Here is a 22,783-nt window from a genome sequence, read left to right as displayed (position 1 = left end):
CCAGTGGTAAAGAATCTACCTGCCAATGCAGGGGACACTGGTTTGATCTCTGGTCTGGGAAAATTCCACATGCCTCAGGGCAACTATGCCTGTGTGTCACAACGACTAATCTCATGTGCCACAACTACTGAAATCCACAAGCCCTAGAGCAGAGACTCTGCTGCAAAGAGAAGCCACTGCAATGAGAAGCCCATATACCATAACTAGAGAGTTGCCTCCACTAGTCACAACTAGAAAAAGCCTGTGCACAGCAAAAAAGACCCAGCACAACCAAAATTAGTTAACTAATTTTTTTTAAAAGAATGATTTTCTCTGTCCTTTGTAAAATGTTCTATGAATGTATATAGCTTTTGATTAAGAAAATAATTTTTTTTTAAGATACTGTTCTGAAGGTTTTCTGGTAAAATCATTCAGGGTAACAGCCCATCTTCCTGAGAATGACATATTTTTCATGATGTAGTTAGTGCCCATCCAGCTTTCCAGGTTCTTGGTGCAACTCAGTTCCTGTGTGCTGGCCATGCTGAATTAGTTTCACTTCCCTGAACTAACCCTATTCTCCCTTCTCCACATTTTTGCATTGCAGTTCCCCATATCTGCAGAAGACAGATGATGACAAATGTGTCAGTAAGCAGAAGAGGATCTCATTACCTTGGCTCTGGAATACTGTAACAGCTTGGGAAGAGTATTGGCTGGGGTTCCTTGCTCATGTCAGAGTTCCACTGGCAACCTGTGAAGCAAATGGGCCCAGCAGCTTTGCAGATGAGATTTTATTCCTAAGAATTGAAACCAAACACAAATCCAAGAAATAGATAACTAGAGCCTTAAGGACTGCTTAAAGTTTAGTAAAGGAAGGAAAGTGGGCAATTTATCCTAGATTTTTGACAAAATGCAAGATGCTGGGGAAGATTGAAGGCACGAGGAGAAGAGGACAACAGAGGATGAGATGGTTGGATGGCATCACTGACTCGATGGGCATGAGTTTGAGCAAGCTCCGGGAGTTGGTGATGGACAGGGAAACCTGGCTTGCTGCAGTCCATGGGGTTGAAAAGAGCTGGACACGACTGAGTGACTGAACTGAACTGAACTGAACTGAACTGAAGACATTTGGATGGAGATGGGAATCGAGTTTCAGGGGAAAGGCAGAAAAGGTTCTATGTGAAGCTCTCCCATTTATCGTATCTCATTCTTTAAAAAAAAAAAAAATTTTTTTTATTTGAATGCTCCAGGTCTTAGTTGCCGCACACAGAATCTTCACTGTGGCTGTGGGATCTAGTTTACTGACCAGGGATCAAACCCAGGCTCCAAGGATCAAACTCCAAAGCATGGAGTCTTGGCCACTGGACCACCAGGGAAGTTCCTATCCTATCTCATTCTAAACTTACCTTAGCTCTGTATTTTTTAATACTTTTGTTTTTCCTGCTGGTTACATTCTTTGGACTGTGTTTATTAAATTAAATTCAATAAATGTTTATTTACTAATTTATATGGAAATCATTATGCTAGGAAATTCATTCACTTAGTCTATAAATACGCATTCAGTGGCTTCTATGTGTCAGGCTAAATGCTAGGTGCTAGGTATTAGAAATATGGAAACAATTAAAATATGTTTCCTGCTCACAAGTAGCTAATGGTGTTGAGTGAATGAGAGTCATGTATGAATAATTAAACCTCAATTTGCTAAGTGTAATAACAGAAGTACAAGGAACAATTGTGGTAAAGATTGGGAGCAATTAACTTACTTTAGGGTTTCAGGAAATGTATTATCAAAAAATGAACTGTTTAAAGTGAGGTTTAAAGCTAAATGGATGATCAACAAGGGAACAAAATCAAGGTAGGAATGAAGTGTGGGCTTTTCATACCGGAAAAGAGAATTAATGTGTCTTATATGATGTTCACAGGCGTGTGAAACAGCAGAGCATCTATAGGGAATTGCAAGTAATCTACTATAGCAAATGCTTACAGTATTTCAGCACAGTCCTTGGAACAGTTTAGAAGTTAAATAAATTGTGACTGAATAGTTAATAAAGGTAGTTAAGGGTCTAGAATGTCAAGTTAAAGAACTGTTAAAGTTTTCTTTTTCTGAAAAAATGTTATTACAGATTAAACAAATTAAAATACTACAAGATAGGCTATGCTGCTGCTAAATCACTTGAGTAGTGTCTGACTCTGTGTGACCCCATAGACGGCAGCCAACCAGGCTCCCCTGTCCCTGGGATTCTCCAGGCGAGGACACTGGAGTGGATTGCCATTTCCTTCTCCAATGCATGAAAGTGAAAAGTAAAAGTGAAGTCGCTCAGTCGTGTCCGACCCTCAGTGACCCCACGGACTACAGCCTTCCAGGCTCCACCATCCATGGGATTTTCCAGGCAAGAGTACTGGAGTGGGGTGCCATTGCCTTCTCTGAAGTTGATTTAAAAAAAGTGAAGCTGGATGATGGGTACATGAGTGTTCTCTATACTATTCTCTTTACTTTTGTGTATATTTGAAACTTTTAATAATATAAAGCTTAACAGAACATACTTACCAAAATTGTGTTTAAAAGAGAATGTTAGTCACTCAGTTGTGTCGGACTTTTTGTGATCTCATGGACTGTAGCCCATCAGGCTCCTCTGTCCATGAGATTCTTCAGGCAAGAATACTTGAGTGTGTTGCCATTTCTTTCTCCAGGGGATCTTCCCAACCCAAGGATCAAACCCAGGTCTCCTGCATTGCAGGCAGTTTCTTTACTGTTTGAGCCTCCTGGGAATAAGAGATACGTAATACTGGGTTCCTCCTCTTAAAACAGCTGGGAATTCAAGAAAATCAAACGAAAAAGCATGTGAAAAAAATGTTAAAATCATGAAAAGAGAGAGAAGGGAACCCATGTGGACTCTAGTAATTTAAAAAATTTGCATGAAAATAGTAAAACTTTTTACTAAAAAATCCTAAAGGAAATCAGTCCTGACTATTCATTGAGAGGACTAACACTGAGGCTGAAATGCCAATACTTTGGCCAGCTGATGTGAAGAACTGACTCACTGAAAAAGACCCTGATGCTGGGAAAGATTGAAGGCAGGAGGAGAAGGGATGACAGAGGATGAGATGGTGTGATGGCATCACTGACTCAATGGACATGAGTTTGAGCAAACCCTGGGAGTTGGTAATGGACAGGGAAGCCTGGCGTGCTGCAGTCCATGGGGTCGCAAAGAGTTGAGCACAACTGAGCGACTGAATGGAACAAAACTTTAAAAGACAGAGTATGAATTAAATAACAGCAAAGAAATTGTTTTGATAAAACCTTTGTCGCTCAGTAATTTCTAACTCTTTGGACCCCAGTCGTAGCCTGCCAGGTTCCTCTGACCACAGAATTCTCCAGGCAAAAGTACTACAGTGGGTTGCCATACCCTACTCTGGGGAAACTTCCTGATCCAGGGGTCGAATCTGAGTCACCCACATTGCATGCAGATTCTTTACCATCTGAGCCACCGGAAATGGTTGTCAACTGGAGGAAATTTTGCCCCACACTTCCCAGGAGATATTTGGGACTATCTGGAGATATTCTGGGTTGTTACAACTGGGGAAGGGGGAGGGCGTTGCTACCGTCATCTCAAGCATAGAGGACAGGGATGCTGGCAAACATTCTACAATGCCCAGGACAGCACCCCTAGGACAAAGAATAATCAACCCAAAATGTCAATAGAGGTGTTGTCAAGACATCCTGAGCTACATATCTAAGACTGTATTAGGCTGAGGAGTTATTACCTGAAGTTCGCAGCTTCAAGAGATTCATAAATCCCTTAAATGTATGCAAAATTTTGAGAGCCTGGTGTGGGGAAAAGTCCACAGTTTTCCTCTAATTCTTAAAGGGTCCGTGGCCAGAGGAGGCTGAAGAAGCCTGGGAAAAACAAGGGTTTTTCAGAAGCTGTGGCTGAAAAATCTGAAGTGATTATTTCATCCAGAAAATGACTGCAAGATGAGGAGGATCGGTTTACTAGAGCCAGGTTATGTTCGACCTTGAAACCCAAGTAGAAAGGCCTTGACAGCAACCTAAGATCTCTTTCTTACAGTTTCCAGTAACTCCAGAGAACTCTTAGGTTGATACCCAGCCCTTTCTGCTTGGGTTTAACGGCAAACCCCTTCTCCTTGTGAGCCCCTGACTTATTCATCTTTGCAAACTCAGCACCCCTGACATACTTCCTGGCACACGGCAGGCATTCAGTAATGTACACTCTCAGCTGGGGCCAAGTGGAAAGGGTCACAAGCTTAGCCCACATTACAGTTAAGACAAACTGGAATTCTCTCTCATTTATCCCATGAACTGGGGAAACCTGGAGAGGTTCCTAATTAGGTCCCAGCAGGTTTGTCCATTGTTTGGAGATGGGGTGGGTATGAGGGTGAAACAGAAGGTTGGAATAGATCCAACAAGCCAAGTTCCCAGTGGATAGTTTTCTCAACCCACCCCCAGCCCTGGGAGATCATCCCCAGGGATAATCTGCCTGAGAAGCAGGATCTGGGAGTTTGTCATTAGCTGATTCCAGCCCCGTTTCTTTCCAGACTGTCCCCAGGCTAACTTCCCTTAAATACCAAGTTTCTAGTATCACTCTTCAGACTGATACCCTTAGGAGGCCCGAGTGTAAGCCTAAATTGCAGTTTATCATTTTTAAAATTGAACTCGCCCCACCTCTGCACCTGGCTTATTTTCTAGGAACCTCTTCTCTTCCAACTACACAGTGAGACTTCCACTCTCCTCTCCACTAAGCCTTCTCCGTTCCTTACTGAGGTTGCTAACACACCAACTGTTTATCCGTTACCTAGCTCATCTTCCTCTTCTCTCTCTAGCCCGTAAGACCTCTCTTGTTCCTACTCTTTCAACACGGACATTACAGCTCCCTTTAGTACTTGTTTTGGATGCTTTCCATCTCATATATGTCAACTCTTCCAGCACACCCACAGTTAAATACGCCTCCAGCCTCCACTTGGCTAAGGCACTCTGCACTCAAATGCAACAGAGGGGCACCCGAACCCAGTCCGTCCTGATCGCTTGCTGAATTTTAATTCGTATTTCTTAAAATGAAAGTCAGTATCATGACTCGCAAGTATTCTTTAGCTGCTTGCTGTGTATGTTTTGTGGTCGCCTAGAAGCTAAAGCAACGTAAAATATGTAAAGTATTCAAGGCGATGTTTAAGAATGGATACAAGGGAGGGTAAGGAATTACATTGAAAACCCCCACAATCGAACAATCTCTGTATAGTGTTTAACACTTAAGTCATGAGAAAGTATGCTGGCCTCCAAAACCGAGAGACTCGCGACAAGCCACTGACTCTTAGACAGTGGCACAGCAGGGTTATCCCAAGTGGAGTTCAGTTCAGTTCAGTCGCTTAGTCATGTCCGACTCTTTGCGACCCCATGGACTGCAGCACGCCAGGTCCCCCTGTTCATCACCAACTCCCGGAGTTAACTCAAACTCATGTCCATTGAGTCGGTGATGCCATCCAACCATCTCATCCTCTGTCATCCCCTTCTCCTCCCACCTTCAAACTTGCCCAGCATCAGGGTCTTTTTTAGTAACTCAGCTCTTGGCACCAGGTGGCCAAAGTATTGGAGTTTCAGCTTCAACATCCGTCCTTCCAATGAATATTCAGGGCTGATCTCCTTTAGGACGGACTGGTTGGATCTCCTTGCAGTCCAAAGGACTCTCAAGAGTCTTATCCAACACCGCAATTCAAAAGCATCAATTCTTCTGCGCTCAGCTTTCTTTATAGTCCAACTCTCACATTCATACATGACTACTGGAAAAAACCATAGCCTTAACTAGACGGACCTTTGTTGACAAAGTAATGTCTCTGCTTTTTTATATGCTGCCTAGGTTGGTCATAACTTTTCTTCCCAGAAGTAAGCGCCTTTTAATTCTAGGCTGCTTCTGTTAATTTCAAGAGGAGTTAGTCTGAACAAAGTTAAGGCTCGGGAAAGCCCCGCCCCTTCGCTACGGGGTTTGGGTTTGGCTTGACTCCACCCCCTCCAAGAACGCAGCCTTGTGATTGGCCATGACTGTCCAATTGAGTAGGAGCAGCGGCTTTCACGTCTCTTTGTTTGCGGGAGGAACATGGCGGATCGGCTCACGCAGCTGCAGGACGCTGTGAACTCGGTGAGCAATTGCACTCGGTTAATTTCAGGCGTCTTCCTTCCCGAGAGAAAGCATGGCAGAGAAAGAGGTGTGAGGGACGAAACTCGGAAGAGGGAAGTAGACAGAGGCTGGGCTTCAGCAACAAGCGCTGGGGTTGGCTGGAGGCGGCGCCGCCGTCTGGAAGGTCTGAGGCCGGCTGCGGGGCCGGGCGAGAGCCGGCGGCCTCTTCGCCTGCCAAGTGGAGGATCTCACTGCGTGGACTGTCAGGCTTCAGCGACTTGCCTTGTTGTCTGGGACCAGTTTTATTTTCTTGTCAGTGGTGCTTATGGATCTTTCCTTTTTTTTTTTTTTTTGCCGGGAGGAGAGAGGAAGCGGAATTTTTTTTACCCCTTACGAATTTTAACCCACAGAGATAAATCCGTGTTCTTAATGATTAGATCTTTGTCCTTAGATGTTAGCCGAGGGTGTCTTTGGCTACAGTTTTCAGATTGGGGCTGGAGTGATACTAATGTGAAAAGTTTTGTTTCATCTTAGTTGGTTCCTATAGACCAAGAGTTCCATCTCTTGGCCGCTCCCCCAGCTTGTCAGTTTAAGGGAAAGTGACATCTTATAATAGTGAATCTTACGGTCTTTGTATATCTTTAAGATTTTTAAGACATCTGCTAATGAATCTTCTCCTTGTGAAAGGTCAGGTGATGTAAATAGCCCCCCTTACTTTGATCTTTCTGGTTCTTTTTCCTGTTTTTTAATGTCTATGTGGAAAGTATATGCAAACCAAAGCATTCATGTACTTGTTACCATTAAGAGCTAAATTGTTTTTCACTGGTAGTTACATTTCTGTCATTCTGTTTATAATTTGATGTCCCAGGTAAGATACAGGGCTTCCCTGGTGGCTCAGAGGTTAAAGCGTCTGCCGCCAATGCGGGAGACCTGGGTTCGATCCCTGGCTCGGGAAGATCCCCTAGAAAAGGAAATGGCAACCCACTCCAGTATTCTTGCCTGGAGAATCCCATGGACTGAGGAGCCTGGTGGGCTGCAGTCCACAGGGTCACAGAGAGTCAGACACGACTGAATGACTTTACTTACTTACTTACTTACTTACTTACTTAGGTAAGATACCTGTAGATGTTGACTGGAAGATCAAACTAGTCTCTTGTCCGTAGGCTCTTGCCAGTTTTTTCTCACTGGAAGGTAATAAGTTGGTATTCTTGTTATCACTCAGTGTTTGTACGCTTGAACAGTGTGAGTCTGCCTGTGAGAAATGGATCTATTGTGTGTATGAGGGCCGGCCTCTAAATGTTGATAAATTCACCAAGATGAATTCTACCTTTGGTGATTTGCCTGGGTGGCCAGCCAGTCTCCCTTGGGGAGATACTTCTTTGAGGCTTTACAAAATTAAATTGTAATGACTGCTGGATACAAACATTATTTTAGGGGAAATGTTGCATATTCGTATATGTTTCATAGCCAGAAGGATAGTAAGGACAAAGTGAATATGGCCCTTAACTCCGTGGATGATCATTGGATTTTGGAGGAAAGCCTCTAGATTATCTGGTATGGTATATATAAACACTGTCATGGTTACAGAGAGTTACTCCTTGAGGAGTTTACAGTCTGGTTAGAAAGACTTCATATACTCGAGACATTTAAATAATGCAAAAAGCAGTATGTGGTTAGGAGTTGTAATTAATCGAGTGTTTTCAGCGGTAGGCAGAATTTTATGGCTCTAGAGATACCACTGCATTCTCTACAGGGTCTGAGCATCCCATCAGCCACATCAGAGCAGTAAGTTTCCAACATCATATAAGGACACCCCTTTTTTAAAACCCATGGTTACCTAATCTTAACAGATTGAAAACCACAGTCACACAAAACTAACCAAACTGATCACATGGATCACAGCCCTGTCTAACTCAATGAAACTATGAGCCATGCCATGTAGGGCCACCCGAGATGGACGGGTCATGGTGGAGAGTTCCCACTGGAAAAGGGAATGGCAAACTACTTCAGTATTCCTGTCTTGAGAATCCCATGAGCAGTATGAAAAGGCAAAAAATAGGACACTGAAAGAAGAACTCCTCAGGTTGGTAGATGCCCAGTATGCTACTGAAGAAGAGTGGAGAAATAACTCCAGAAGGAATGAAGAGAGGGAGCCAAAGTGAAAACAGTGCCCAGTTGTGGATGTGACTGGTGATGGAAATATAGTCTGATACCGTAAAGAACAGTATTGCATAGGAACCTGGAATGTTAGGTTAAATGAAGTCCGAAATGCAGTACTTGGGTGCAATCTCAAAAACAACAGAATGAGCTCTGTTCGTTTCCAAGGCAAACCATTCAATAACAGAGTAATCCAAATCGGTGCTGCAACCATTAATGCTGAAGAAGCTGAAGTTGAATGGTTCTATGATGACGTACAAGACCTTCTAGAACTAACACCAAAAAATGATGTCCCTTTCATCATAGGGGACTGGAATGCAAAAGTAGGAAGTCAAGAGACACCTGGAGTGACAGGCAAGTTTGGCCCTGGAGTACAAAATGAAGCAGGGCAAAGGCAAACAGAATTTTGCTAAGAGAACACACTGGTCACAGCAAGCACCCTCTTCCTACAACATAAGAGACAACTCTACACATGGATATCACCAGATGGTCAATACTGAAATCAGTTTGATTATATTCTTTGCAGCCAAAGAGGGAGAAGCGCTGTACAGTCAGCAAAAACAAGACCGGGAGTTGACTGTGGCTCAAATCATGAACTTATGTAAGATTCAGACTTAAATTGAAGAAAGTAGGGAAAACCACTAGACCATTCAGATGAGACCTAAATCAAGCCCCTTATGATTATACAGTGGAAGTGACATAGATTCAAGGGATTAGATCTGACAGAATGCTGATGAACTATGGACAGCAAGGTTCATGACATTGTACAGTGATCAAGACCAGACCCAAGAAAAACTAATGCAAAAAGGCAAAATGGGTGTCTGAGGAGGCCTTACAAATAGCTGAGAACAGAAGAGAAGCTAAAGGCAAAGGAGGAAAGGAAAGATATACCCATCTGAATGCAGCATCCCAAAGAATAGCACAGAGAGACAAGAAAGCCTTCCTCAGTGATCAGTGCAAAGAAATAGAGGAAAACAATAGAATGGGGAAAACTAGAGATCTCTTCAAGAAAATTAGAGACACCAAGGGAACATTTTATGCAAAGATGGGCTCAATAAAGGACAGAAATGGTATGGACCCAGCAGAAGCAAGAGATATTAAGAAGAGGTGGCAAGAATACACAGAAGAACTATACAAAAAGTATCTTTATGACCCAGATAATCGTGATGGTATCAGTCACCTAGAGCCAGACATCCTAGAATGCAAAGTCAAGTTGACCTTAGGAAGCATCACTACAAAAAAAGCTAGTGGAGGTGATAGAATTCCAGTTGAGCTACTTCAAATCCTAAAAGATGAAGTTGTGAAAGTACTGCACTCAGTAAATGCCAGCAAATCCAGAAAACTCAGCAGTGGCCACGGGACTAGGAAAGGTCAGTTTTCATTCCAATCCCAAAGAAAAGCAATGCCAAAGAATGTTCAGACTACTGCACAATAGCACTCATCTCACATGCTAGCAAAGTAATGTTCAGAATTCTCCAAGCCAGGCTTCAGCAGTATGTGAACAGTGAAATTCCAGATGTTCAAGCTGGATTTAGAAAAGGCAGAGGACACAGAGATCAAATTGCCAACATCTGCTAGATCATAGAAAAAGTAAGAGAGTTCCAGGAAAACATCTACTTCTGCTTTATTCACTACACTAAAGCCTTTGACTGTGTGGATCACAACAAACTGGAAAATTCTTCATGAGATGGGAATACCAGACAACCTGACCTACCTCCTGAGAAATCTGTATGCTTATCAAGAAGCAGCAGTTAGAACCGGACATGGAACAACAGACTGTTCCAAATCAGGAAAGGAGTATGTCAAAGCTGTGTATTGTCACCCTGCTTATTTAACTTATATGTAGAGTACATCATGTGAAATGCCAGGCTAGATGAAGCACAAGCTGGAATCAAGATTGCTGGGGTATCAGTAACCTCAGATATGCAGATGACACCACCCTTATGGCAGAAAGGAAGATAAAGAGCTTCTTGATAAAATGAAAGAGGAGAGGAAAAAGCTGGTTTAAAACTTAACATTCAACAAACTAAGACCATGGCATTCGGTCCCATCACTTCATGGCATTTAGATGGTGAAACAATGGAAACAGTGAGAGATTATTTTCTTGAGCTCCAAAATCACAGCATATGGTGACTGCAGCCATGAAATTAAAAGATGGTTGCTCCTTGAAAGAAAAGCAATGACCAACATAGACAGCATATTAAAAAGCAGAGACATATTTTTTGGCAACAAAGGTTGTCTAGTGAAGGACATTTTTTTTTGGCCAGAAGTCATGTATGGATGTGACAGTTGAACTGTAAAGAAAGCTGAGTGCTGAAGAATTGATGCTTTTGAACTGTGGTGTTGGAGAAGACTCTTGAGGGTCCCTTGGACTGCAAGGAGATCCAGCCTGTCCATCCTAAAGGAAATCAGTCCTGAATATTCATTGGAAGGACTGATGTTGAAGCTGAAGCTGAAATCCTTTGGCCACCTGATGTGAAGAACTGACTCACTAGAAAAGACCCTGATGCTGGGCAAGATTGAAGGCAGGAGAAGGGGATGACTGAGGATGAGATACTTGGATGGCATCACCAACATGAGTTTGAGTAAACTCCAGGAGTTGGTTATGAACAGGGAGGCCTGGTGTGTTGTAGTGCACAGGGTTGAAAAGAGTTGGACACCACTGAGCGACTGAACTGAACTTTCAGCTATAAGTGCTGAACTGGATTATTGGGTGATATTAACTAAAGTAGAGGGAATCTTATTAGGATTTGTATGAATCATAATTGTTTGTAAAAGTTTTTAAGTAGAGTTATTTTACCCTCTGAGAACTCCATGAGAGCAAACTGTCTTGTTCGCTTTGTCACTATAATGTTTATACAATTATACACACAGTGCTTCTCGTAGAGCTGATTTTTTTTTAAGTTTTCTTTATCCTTTAAGATTTATATATGGCTGCACTAGGTCTTTATTGCTGTGCACAGGCTTTCTCTTGATGCACTGAGTGGAGGCTGTTGGGGTAGTGGGGGCGGTGCCCAGGCTTTTCATTGCAGTGATTTCTCTTGCTGTGGACAACAGGCTTTAGGTACGTGGCCTTCCCAGTAGCTGAGGGTCAGGGACTCTAGAGCGCCAGCTCAGTAGTTTTGGTGCAGGAGTTTAGTTGCCCTGCAGCATGTGGAATCTCCTCAGACCAGGGATTGAACCTGTGTCCCCTGCATTAACAGATGGATTCGTTACTACTGAGCCACCAGGGAAGTCCCTAGAATTATTTTGATAAATATTTGTTGAGAAATGGATTTTGAGAGCTTCATATGGGCAGAACAAACAGCCATTGTATTTAACCTAATATGAGAATGTTCTCAGTTAACAAACTCTAGTTACCAGAATCAAAATCTGTATTTGTACAGGCTCAGTGCACAACCCACTCCAGTACTCTTGCCTGGAAAATCCCATGGATGGAGGAGCCTGGTAGGCTGCAGTCCATGGGATCGCGAAGAGTGGGACTCGACTGAGCAACTTCACTTTCACTTTTCGCTTTCATGCTTTGGAGAAGGAAATGGCAACCCACTCCAGTGTTCTTGCCTGGAGAATCCCAGGGACGGGGGAGCCTGATGGGCTGCCATCTGTGGGGTTGCACAGAGTCGGACACGACTGAAGCGACTTAGCAGCAGCAGCAGCAGAGCACTTACTGCCACCCAATACCTTGAAAATGTGAACAAAAGCAGTGTAGTCAGGAATGAATTTTCACTAGTCATGCATATATAAAGGAGGAGTAGATAATGAACAAGTAGTGTTGAGTTCAATTATTGAAAGCTTTGAAATGGCCTGAAGGTTTGGAGATTTATCTTGAAAACCATGCTGGGGCAAGCTCAGAATTTTGGAGCAGAGTAAAATAACCTAGAAAATAATAAGAACTAGAAAATAGTAGGGAGCTATTGTAAACAATTCTTGTGTGAAGTAATTAGTTGCACTAACAGCATCAGTGATGGTAGAAGGAAAAGGGAAAGATTTGTAGTAACATTAGCAGGATTTGAAGATGAAAGTTAAGAGTCTGAAGGTAGACTGGTTGACTGGAAGATTCTCAATACAAATTGGATACTAAAGGAAATAGTTGACTTTTGAATTCTGTCGTTCAAATAATGGCAGTGAAACTTAGTGGAAACGCTGATTCACTGATTGGAGACAAGGAATTGCAGTTTGAGTGGTCAGGACTATGGAGAGAAGTTGGTGGGGAGGATAGGAGTCTTAGGTTTGGAAAAGGTAATGTTAACAAAGCTAACTTTGCTGGATCCACATCTGGCCAAAGGCTGAGACATCATTTTGCAGCCAGAGAAAGGGTTTATTTATTCGGGAAGCAGCTGAGTGACAAGATAGGAGGGCAGATCTCAGATTGCTTCCCAGAAGGCAAGAGACTTGAGGTTTGGAGGACTTGCCTGGTGGTCCAGTGGTTCAGATTCTGCACTTCCAATGCAGGGGGCATGGGTTTGATCCCTGGTCAGGGAACTAAGATCCCACATGCCTCTTGGCCAGGGGGTAGTGGGTGGAGGTGGGAAACAATAAGAAAATAAAGACACTTGAGATTTTATGGGATAAAGAAGTAGGGTGGTCTCAGGCGTGGGGTAGGGTGATTGGAGGTAGGGAGAAGGTAATCTGTATTCTGCTCAGGAGCAGTTCTTGGGGCTTCCCTGGTAAAGCTCAGATGGTAATGAATTTGCCTGTAACGCAGGAGACCCAGGTAGGGTCGTTGTTCCCAACTGTTCTTAACTGATCTGAACTGGGCAAGACCTTACTCCAAATTTTTCAAATTTTTGAAAAACAGCTAAAGTCCCTTTTACTGTAGTGACCCACACATCAGGAGCATTATCTGTTGGGGGTGCTAAGAAGTCTGGTGCTGTATTATGTGGGCTATGTGAAGCTTGGAAGGTATGCAATTAGGGAAAGAGAAAAGCCAAAGCAAACATAATCATCAGAGGCAGATTACAAAGGGTTTTGTCACAAGCTGTTTCCTTACCTGCTGTTCTGTAAGACGTGCTCCAGTCTTTCGTTTAAGGTGCCAGCTTCTGTTAACCCCATGGGACACAGTTTCAGTAAGGACTTGGTATTCTCAGTCTTCGAATTGCTTAAGAAATGCTTTTAGAGCACTAGGAGTTTTGAGTCCTGGAGAAAAACATTTCAGACATGCTTAAGGTGCAGTCTTTTCCCGCCACTATTTCTTTCGACTTGTAATTTACTCTGGTTTCAGAAAAGGGGTCATATACTTTGTATATGAGTCATATTTAAAAATTTAGCCTGGGGCCATTCTGAGATGTTTCCTGTCAGTTCAGTTCAGTTCAGTCGCTCAGTCGTGTCCGACTCTTTGCCACCCCATGAACGGCAGCATGCCAGGCCTCCCTGTCCATCACCAACTCCCAGAGTCCACCCAAACGCATGTCCATCGAGTCGGTGTCAGATGTGCTTTTTTCCACCACTGCTCCCCCAAAAGTATTTACTTGTGCTTGCAGAAAGTACTGGCATATATTTCTTTTATCATTCTGTTACCTTGGGAAGAAAAGAAAGATGATTTTGTTTTTCTTTTTAACTGTCTCAACTAAATTGATTCCAAACATAGTTTCCTTAGGGCTTCCCAGGTTGCACAGCAGTAAAGGATCCGCTTGCCAGTGCAAGAGACACCGGAGACCGGGGTTCCATCCTTGGGTAGGGAAGATCCCCCGGAGGAGGGAATGGCAACCGACTCCAGTATTCCTGCCTGAAGAAAGCCCATGGACAAAGGAGCCATGGGTTTGCAGAATTGGACATGACTGAGCCACTGAGAATTTAGTTTCTTTGCATGATTAAAATGTTTATGAATCATCTGTACCCCAATACAAAATGAAAAATTTTTTTAACTTAAAAAAAAAAAAGTTTAATCATTGTTAGTAACTGGTTTTTGTTCTCCAGAATTACTCCTTTCTGTTTTATTTATTTATCTTTGCTCAGAGAACATTATAGAAACATTGCTGCCACAGTTACCAATAAAATCCTTACAGAGGATAAATCCATTCTAACTTGGCCACCTTTCCTTTGCCTCCAGCTTGCGGATCAGTTTTGTAACGCCATTGGAGTGCTGCAGCAGTGTGGCCCTCCTGCCTCCTTTAGTAATATTCAGACAGCCATTAACAAAGATCAGCCGGCTAACCCTACAGAAGGTAAATAGGTTTTCTTGGCTTCTCTTAGTTTGACTCTCACATTACCTGTAATACATTAAAATCAGATTTATTGAAAGATTCAGCTTATTTTTGGCTTTCTAAAAATGTTATTGTTTGAGAATATAACAAGTTTGTCTTAAATGAATTCATTACAGTAAATTTATATAACTCATAGTTCTTTTCATGTGAAATAACAGATTTTTTTACTCCTCTAAAGGAGAATTGTGTGAATTTAGCTGAATTGTTACTTGTGGGACCTTAATGAAAATGGCATCCAATTTACAAATTCCTTTATTCAAGGGACCACCGTATTGTCCTAATAATGAAATGATAATACATTATGCTTCAGTTCTAATTTGAGTTAACATTAAAGCTAATTCTCAGACATAATAGAATTGATGTGTTAAAATTACACTTTTATCATTAGAGGCCTAATACAGAAAAAGTAATGAAGTTTCCTGGTTTCATTAAACTTTAATTTCTCTTTCTGAAAGCTTGAGATTCTCTAATATCCTCAATGAGTGCTATCTTTCTCTAGAATATGCCCAGCTTTTTGCAGCGCTGATTGCACGAACAGCAAAAGACATTGATGTTCTGATAGATTCCTTACCCAGTGAAGAATCTACAGCTGCTTTACAGGTAAAAATCTCTTTTCCTTTCAGAATTTTATGAAAAAAATTTTGAATTCAAGGAAATAGATTTAGTACCTTTTATTACAATATTCAAAGTTACTCTAAATTTTAAAATGGGAGTTTTATTGTAAATTACTGCAGCCTGTTTAAGACTGTGCTGAAAATATATAGTTGTCCAGTTTTGAGTTACAAGGAAACTTGCCATTTTCCTTAGTTGGGTTCTTTTCCTTGCCAGTAGTGACAAGCGAGGGACCATTCTGGACATGGAGTAGAATAGCAGTGTCTGAAAGCAATGTGGAAAGGAGTCTCATGTAGCCATCCAGAGATCTCTAATTGAAAAGTCAACTTTTAAATAATTCATACAGGGGAGACTCTCAAGTAATATCTGATCTTAGGATTTCTGCCACTAGCAAAAAAATCTATCACAGTGGTCGCATAGTCCTCAGATTTAAAAGTAAATACTTTCGTTGCAGTTTCTTTCCTCCTCAACTTTATCAGTCACCCAAGTTTTTCATTTCTCAAACTATTCTTAAATTTGTGTTTGCTCACAAAGGCTGCTAGCTTATATAAGCTTGAAGAGGAAAACCACGAGGCTGCTACCAGTCTGGAGGATGTTGTCTACCGAGGGGACATGCTTCTGGAAAAGATACAGAGCGCTCTTGCTGATATTGCACAGTCCCAGCTGAAGACGAGAAGCGGCACCCATAGCCAGTCTCTTCCAGACTCATAGCACCAGTGTATACATACTGCGGGTGAGGAAAGAACTGTTTCAGTGCCAGTAGGAATTCTGCATCAGATTTAGGTGTAAGCCTTACCAACAGTTTCAGAAGCATTGAGCACTATGACACATGTTATCTTTTCAGCTATTTTAAATAGTCTTCTGTTTTCACTCTTAATAAATAAGCCTGTAAAATCATGAATGAACCAGCTTTAAAACTGTCACTATGCCACTATTTTTTATTATCTGAGTGAAATTATCGAGGCCAATATTGCATTAATGTTCATAATATAATAAACAGCTGTACTGTAAAATTCTGTTGTGACATAATCTCTCTTTATTTTTGTCATGTTTCTGAAGTTTTTACAAATCAAAACATCCCTCAAGAGGTGGTAAATGCAGAGAACATGGACTTTTGAATTTAGGTTGACATCCTTCTACCTCTTTAATGGCGACATGGTATAAATTGGGGACTTGAGCAAGGAATGAAACCACGTTGCTTTTAAAGAAACAAAGAGTTCATATGGCTGGATGAGATATTAGGTCACTTTTGGAGGCTTTTTCCGCTTTTCCTAGAACCTCAAACCCATTCTAGTTCATCTCCACATTTGTTTCTAATAAGAAATCGTCTCTGTAATTCCCATGCTATTGTGAGAAGAATTTCCTTCAATCTCAACTTTTTCCGTCTTATCTCTTTGCCTGTTTTTTTTCCCCCGTTTTTCTCCTTAATTTGCCTAGTGAAATAGTGAAGTATGTTTCCTGAGTCATAGATTCTTTTTATTTATCCAGAGTTCGTTCTCTGATCTTGTAAACCTCTCAGGCTTTATTGCTGCATTCTATTTGACCAGAACGTGCTTCCACTACATCAGTTATTACTACTTCAATATCATTGTCTCCACTGGCCCTTTTAAAAACTTTGTATTTATTTATGTTTGACTGTGCTGGGTCTTTGTTGTCGCACGGGCTTTTCTCTAGTTGTGTTGGGTGGAGGCTGCTCTCTCGTTGTGGTGCACGGGCTGCTTAATGCAGTGGCTTCTCGTTGAAGAGCATGTGATCTAGGGCACTTGGGCTTCAGTAATTGCAGCATGTGGGCTCAGTAGTTGCAGCTCCTGGGCTCTAGAGCACAGGCTCAGTAGTTGTTACCCATGGGCGTAGTTGCTCCAAGGCATATGGGATCCTCCCGGACCAGGGACGGAAGCCATGTCTCCTGTGTTGGCAGGTAGATTCTTTACCACTGAGCCACCAGGGAAGTCCAGCCCTTTATTATTGCTGACATTTGTGTCTGCTCTTTCAAGTATGCTTATGCATCCAACTCTGGGATCTCCTTGAATTCCATCATAATCAAGCACTTCTACAGTTTTTGAAAAATACTGCTTAGAGAGTACATTTTAGCTCGAGTAAGACAACTTACAGATCATTAACTTTTTAAATTGTTAAATGTGATGCATACTAACAATTTTAAATGTTAAGCTTATTCTCTCTGACATCACTTTAAGTTCATTTTATTTTTAAACACTAGAATAAAGGATGTAAAGGAGCTCACAAAAGAAAGTAGTCTTCAAAATAATGAACCCTATTCAAAACAATCTGGGCTTCCCAGGGCGCAGTGGTAAAAAATCTGCCTGCCAACTCAGGAAACACAAGATACTTGGTTTTGATCCTTGGGTCAGAAAGATCCTCTGGAGTAGGAAATGGCAATCTGCTCCAATATTCTTGTCTGGAATGGAGCCTAGTGGGCTGTAGTCCACAGGGTTGCAGAGAAGCAGATACAACTGAATGACTGAGCATACTCAATGCAGTTAACCCCAAGAGAGAAATAAGTTACAGCCTTAAATGGTGGACTGACTACTGTTAAGATATTACTCTTCCCTGAAAGAAACTTCTTATATTTGAAATTGGCATTCCCAACCACCCCCTCCAACCCCAGCCTAAGATTATAGAAAGAGGACAACACATATTCTGAAATATGCATAAAGGTTGTATAGCATAATTCATAAAGATTGTTTGCGGCAGGTTCTCTTAGGCACCATTTTGTGGCTATTGGATTAGGAGGTCCTCAGAGCTGAAATAAATGTATGGGCAGAACAGTGAAGAAATCCCCCTAGTGTATTCCAGGAAGTGGCTTCCTGCAGAGAACCACCTTTCCAATATGACTAAGGTATGATGAGTGGATGAATCCTTTGACTACCTGTGACACAGCCAGACCTAGACCCTCCACAGATTCCTGTTTTTTATCTCATGAATTGGTTGTTGAACTGGTTGTTCCCAAAGACCACTGTACAAAATGCCCTCTAACTTGACTTGATCACACTTTAGGCTGTCCCCCACAGTCCCCTGAACTGGAATCCACCATCAGCCTGAGCCAGCCCTGGAATGTGGAAGAGACTGTCCTCAGTCACACCTCCTGAAAATGGACCACAGAAAAAACATTCCCTGATCAACTGTCCCATTCTGTCATCTGCTCCCTTTCACGCCCTCACACCCAGATCTTTCTAGCCTTGCTTACTTGTTCCTATTAAAAGGATCTGATCTGTCTTTGAGCTTTCCAGGTGGCACAGTGGGAAAAAATCCATCTGCGAAAGAATGCTGGAGACATAGGTTCAATCTCTGGGTTGGGAAGATCCTCTGGAGGAGGAAATGGCAAGCCCACTCTAGTGTTCTTGCCTGGGAAATCCCATGGACAGAGGAGCCTGGTGGCCTACAGTCCTTGAGATCGCAAAGAGTCAGACATGACTGAGCACATACACACCATCTGTTTTTGAGCAGCTTGCAGACTTAAGTACAAGACTTTGGGACACCAGAGGAACTATTGCAAATGGGCAAGGAGGCTATAGCAACAGGATTTTCCAACCGATCTGCGAATCCTGTTGCTATAGCCTCCTTGCCTCTGTTTGCAGTAGTTCCTCTGGTGTCCCAAAGTCTTACACTTAAGTCTGAATTTGATTTAATACCACTCACTGTGTAGGAAAAAAAATCCCATGACTCTTTAACACATAGCCCCAGGTCTAAGTCTGGGGTAAAGGGTGTGGAGGTATTTACTTCAAGTAATAAATCTGTCTGATTCAGAATATCTTGTGTGCATGTTCAGGATAAAATTAAGATGAATGCTAAAAAACTAACACTAAGAGACAACTTGGAGATCAGAGGAAATGATAGTGGAGGTTAGAACATAATTCAGAACTAAATAAAACCAAACTACATATAGAAACATTGCATTCGCTAAGACAGCATTTAGGAGGTACAGTATTGTATTCCTTGCTTATATTAGAAAAAAGGGAGCTGAAAATTAATCAGCTAAACTTTGAACTGAAAGAAGGAAATACTAAATCAGAACAGAAAACTAAGAAGGCAACTATACCTTGAGAGAATAAGAAAAGTCCAAAGTTGGGATTCAAAAAGACTTAAGGTAATGAACAACCTAGGTGAGTTTGATTAAGGAAAAAAGAGAGATGACTTAAATAATGTGAAGTACTAAAGAAAAAATTGTGTGCATCACAGTCTGTGTCTAATCTCAAGAGTGCATGGGAGTTTTTCTTCATGATTTACTTTGTATTTTGTCAATTCTAAAATGCCTGTATTTTCTTAACTGTATCTTAAATTCTAATATTCAGTGGGGAGCTGTTGTTTCATTCTTTAATGGAGCATAAAGTCATGGTATGTGTCAGAATTCATGGGATCTTTGATTTAAAATAGTAATGTAATTTGTCATATTAACATTAAAATCAAAATCATGATCATTTAACTTGGTGCAGGAAAAACATTTGATAAAATTCAACATCATTTGTGAAAAAATTAGCAAAGGAGAAACAAAAAAATGTTTAATGTGGCAAGTGACTTACAAAATACAGCAAACATATTGAAATATCAAATGCATTCCCTTCAAGTTTGGGAACAAGACAAGGATGCCTGCTATTAACCACATCTATTCATTTTATACTGACAGTAATAACCAACACATTTAAGCTTTAAAAAGAAAAATTATAGAAACAAGATTTCTTATTATTTAAAGATGAAATAATTGCTTAGCAAGAAAAGATTCCATAAATAGGCTTCAGGAGGTTTTGCATGTTAGACAAAAACAGTGTACACTGCATTGGCAACAAATTATAGGAAAAAAAGCTTTTGAAAAAAACATTTTCAATAGCAAAAAAACCTTTCAAGTTTACAGTAAAGATGTAAAACATTTAAGGAGAAATACAACAAAAATTGAAAAATTGTAAAACTATTTTCAAGCATTTTTAGAGCTGGAATAAATGGAGAATAATATCTTTATGAAACAGGAGTCAATATTGTAAATATATCTTTTTTTTTTCCTCATGAATTAATGGAATTTTAAGTTTCCAACTGAGATTCTTGTGGAAGTTGACAAGTTATTTCTAAATTTATATGGAAGTACAAAGTGTCAGTAGAAATTAATATTCTCATGAAAAAATAACAATGACAGCTTGCTTTAATAGTATTTACTAATTAAGACAGCATTTGTTAGTGCAAGGATAGATAAATAGACCAATGGAAGAGCTCAAACAGATCCTCACAGATATGAAACCTTGACTTGTGACAAAGATAAGGTTGCAAATCACTGGGGAAAGAATAGAAATTGTGCTAGAATATTGATTATATACATGCTATATATTAAAGTCATAATATAAAGTACCTCCGGGGTTTCTTTTTGGGGTGATGAAAATTTTCTGGAGTTAGATAGTGGTGACTCTTTCACAAATGTGAATTTAATGAAAAACAATGATATACTGTAAAAGAGTGACATGCTAATTTTTCTCAAGCTGTTATGAAAAAGAAAAAATTCTTGGCAGGTGAAGAGCAAATATCTAAAACTTTAAAAAGACATTCTTAAGGAAATATCTGTGTAACTTCAGGCCAGGAAAGGATTTTTTTTAACTAAAAAGTTCACATTATAAAAGAAAAGAATATAAAAATAACAGTAAGCAACGTGTATCATACTGCTTCAAACTTTTATATATATTAACTAATTTAGCAAAGGCCCACTCCACTCTTCTTGCCTGGAAAATTCCATGGGCAGAGGAGCCTGGCAGGCTATAGTCCGTGGGACAGGAAAGAGTTGGACACAGCTGAGCACAGTGCAGCACAGTAAATTTAAACACGTAAAAATTTAGACTTTGTGTTTATACAAATACTCTGAGAAGAATGAAAGTACAAGCTCAACTTGGGGGAGAGCAGATATTTGCAACACTTGTAACTGGACAAAGGGTAGTATCTAGAATATAAAACCCTTCTATGAATCAGTCAAAAAAAAAAACCCATTAAAAGAATTGCAAGACACTTAATCTTTTCACAGCAGAAGAATGGCCAATAAAGGTGCAAAAATGCTCAACCTTACTGATAATCAGAAATTTGAATCTAGCTGTCTAGGTTTTCAGGATTCACTTTTCTGGGCAGGGGGACAAAACGTATTTTTTAAATTGACACTTTTACTAGCTTGACTTATAAATTTCATACATTAGTGTATATGATCCCTAGGCTTGCATGTATTCTTGGCCAGGGGTGCATATGTTCAGGCAGGCTTATAAATGTATGTTTATATAACTTAAAGAAAAGCAAGGAGACTCCAAAGACAAAATGCAAGGCAGTGATTACCTTTCTGATGGAAAGAAATTGGTGCTATCAAAGAAGCTAAAAGAGGGTCTTTTAGTGTAGTGTAATAATATTTCCTTGAATAGAAAGGCATGTATTTAATATAACTCAACATTTTATGTAAACTACATTTAAGGGTTGTGTTTTCAATGAAAAGGTTTAAAGTGGCACATTTTTAAGCAGCATAACATTGTTTTACTTGTGACTGAGTTCAGCAGAGTTCAGTTCAGTCTCTCAGTCGTGTCCAACTCTTTGCAACCCCATGGATGGCAGCATGCAAGGATTCTCTGTCCATCACCAACTCCCAGAGCCTACTCAAACGCATGTTCATTGTGTCGGTGATGCCATCCAACCATCTCATCCTTTGTCATCACCTTCTCCTCCCACCTTCCCAGCATCAAGGTCTTTTCCAGTGAGTCAGTTCTTCACATCAGGTGGCCAAAGAACTGGAGTTTCAGCTTCAACATCAGTCCTTCCAATGAATATTCAGGACTGATTTCCTTTAGGATGAACTGGTTGGATCTTCTTGCAGTCCAAGGGACTCTCAAGAGTCTTTTCCAACACCACAGTTCAAAAGCATCAATTCTTTGGCGTTCAGCTTTCTTTATAGTCCAACTCTCACATCCATACATGACCACAGGAAAAACCATAGCTTTGACTAGATGGACCTTTGTTGATAAAGTAATGTCTGCTTTTTAATATGCTGTCTAGGTTGGTCATAGATTTTCTTCCAAACAGCAAGCATCCTTTAATTTCATGGCTGCCATCACCATCTGCAGTGATTTTGGAGCCCCCCCAAAATAAAGTCTCACTGTTTACATTTTTTCCCCATCTATTTGCCCTGAAATGATGTGACTGGATGCCATGATTTTAGTTTTTTGAATGTTGAGCTTTAAGCCAGCCTTTTCACTCTCCTCTTTCATTTTCATCAAGAGGCTCTTTAGTTCTTCTTCACTTTTTGCCGTAAGGGTGGTATCATCTGCATATCTGAGGTTATTGATATTTCTCCCAGCACTCTTGATTCCAGCTTGTGCTTCATCCAGCCTGGTATTTCACATGATGTACTCTGCATATAAGTTAATTAAGCAGGGTGACAATATACAGCCTTGATGTATTCCTTTCCCGATTTGGAACCACTCTGTTGCTCCATGTCCGGTTCTGACTGTTGCTTCTTGACCTGCATACAGATTTCTCAGAAGGCAGGTCAGGTGGTCTGTTATTCCCATCTCTAAGAATTTTCCACAGTTTGTTGTGATCCACACATTCAAAGGCTTTGGCATAGTCAGTAAAGCAGAAGTAGATTTTTAAATGGAACTCTCTTACTTTTTCTATGATCTAGCAGATGTTGGTAATTTGATCTCTGTGTCCTCTGCCTTTTCTAAATCCAGCTTGAACATC

General features: G+C 40.9%; 1 protein-coding gene across 1 annotated transcript; it reads left to right on the top strand.

Annotated features, from left to right (window-relative positions):
* The first annotated feature begins 6,014 nt into the window (after positions 1–6,014).
* MED21 (mediator complex subunit 21) lies at positions 6,015–16,089 on the top strand. The gene is made up of 4 exons (XM_069585514.1): positions 6,015–6,125; positions 14,311–14,425; positions 14,964–15,064; positions 15,611–16,089. The coding sequence occupies exons 1-4, from the start codon at positions 6,084–6,086 to the stop codon at positions 15,785–15,787; spliced, it is 435 nt and encodes a 144-aa protein (XP_069441615.1). The 5' UTR covers positions 6,015–6,083; the 3' UTR covers positions 15,788–16,089.
* The last annotated feature ends 6,694 nt before the right edge of the window (positions 16,090–22,783 follow it).

Source organism: Ovis canadensis, chromosome 3 (assembly GCF_042477335.2).
Source record: "Ovis canadensis isolate MfBH-ARS-UI-01 breed Bighorn chromosome 3, ARS-UI_OviCan_v2, whole genome shotgun sequence".
Taxonomy (NCBI): Eukaryota; Metazoa; Chordata; class Mammalia; order Artiodactyla; family Bovidae; genus Ovis; species Ovis canadensis.
Note: the sequence above shows the minus strand (reverse complement) of the source record. Positions and strands in the feature narration are given on the sequence as shown.

Bases quoted from the DNA above. Each gene is read 5' to 3' on its own strand.
- MED21 (XM_069585514.1), top strand. From the start codon at position 6,084: ATGGCGGATCGGCTCACGCAGCTGCAGGACGCTGTGAACTCG. The intron at 6,126-14,310 runs GTGAGCAATTGC...CTTTGCCTCCAG, and splicing joins TGCAGGACGCTGTGAACTCG to CTTGCGGATCAGTTTTGTAA. The intron at 14,426-14,963 runs GTAAATAGGTTT...ATCTTTCTCTAG, and splicing joins GCCGGCTAACCCTACAGAAG to AATATGCCCAGCTTTTTGCA.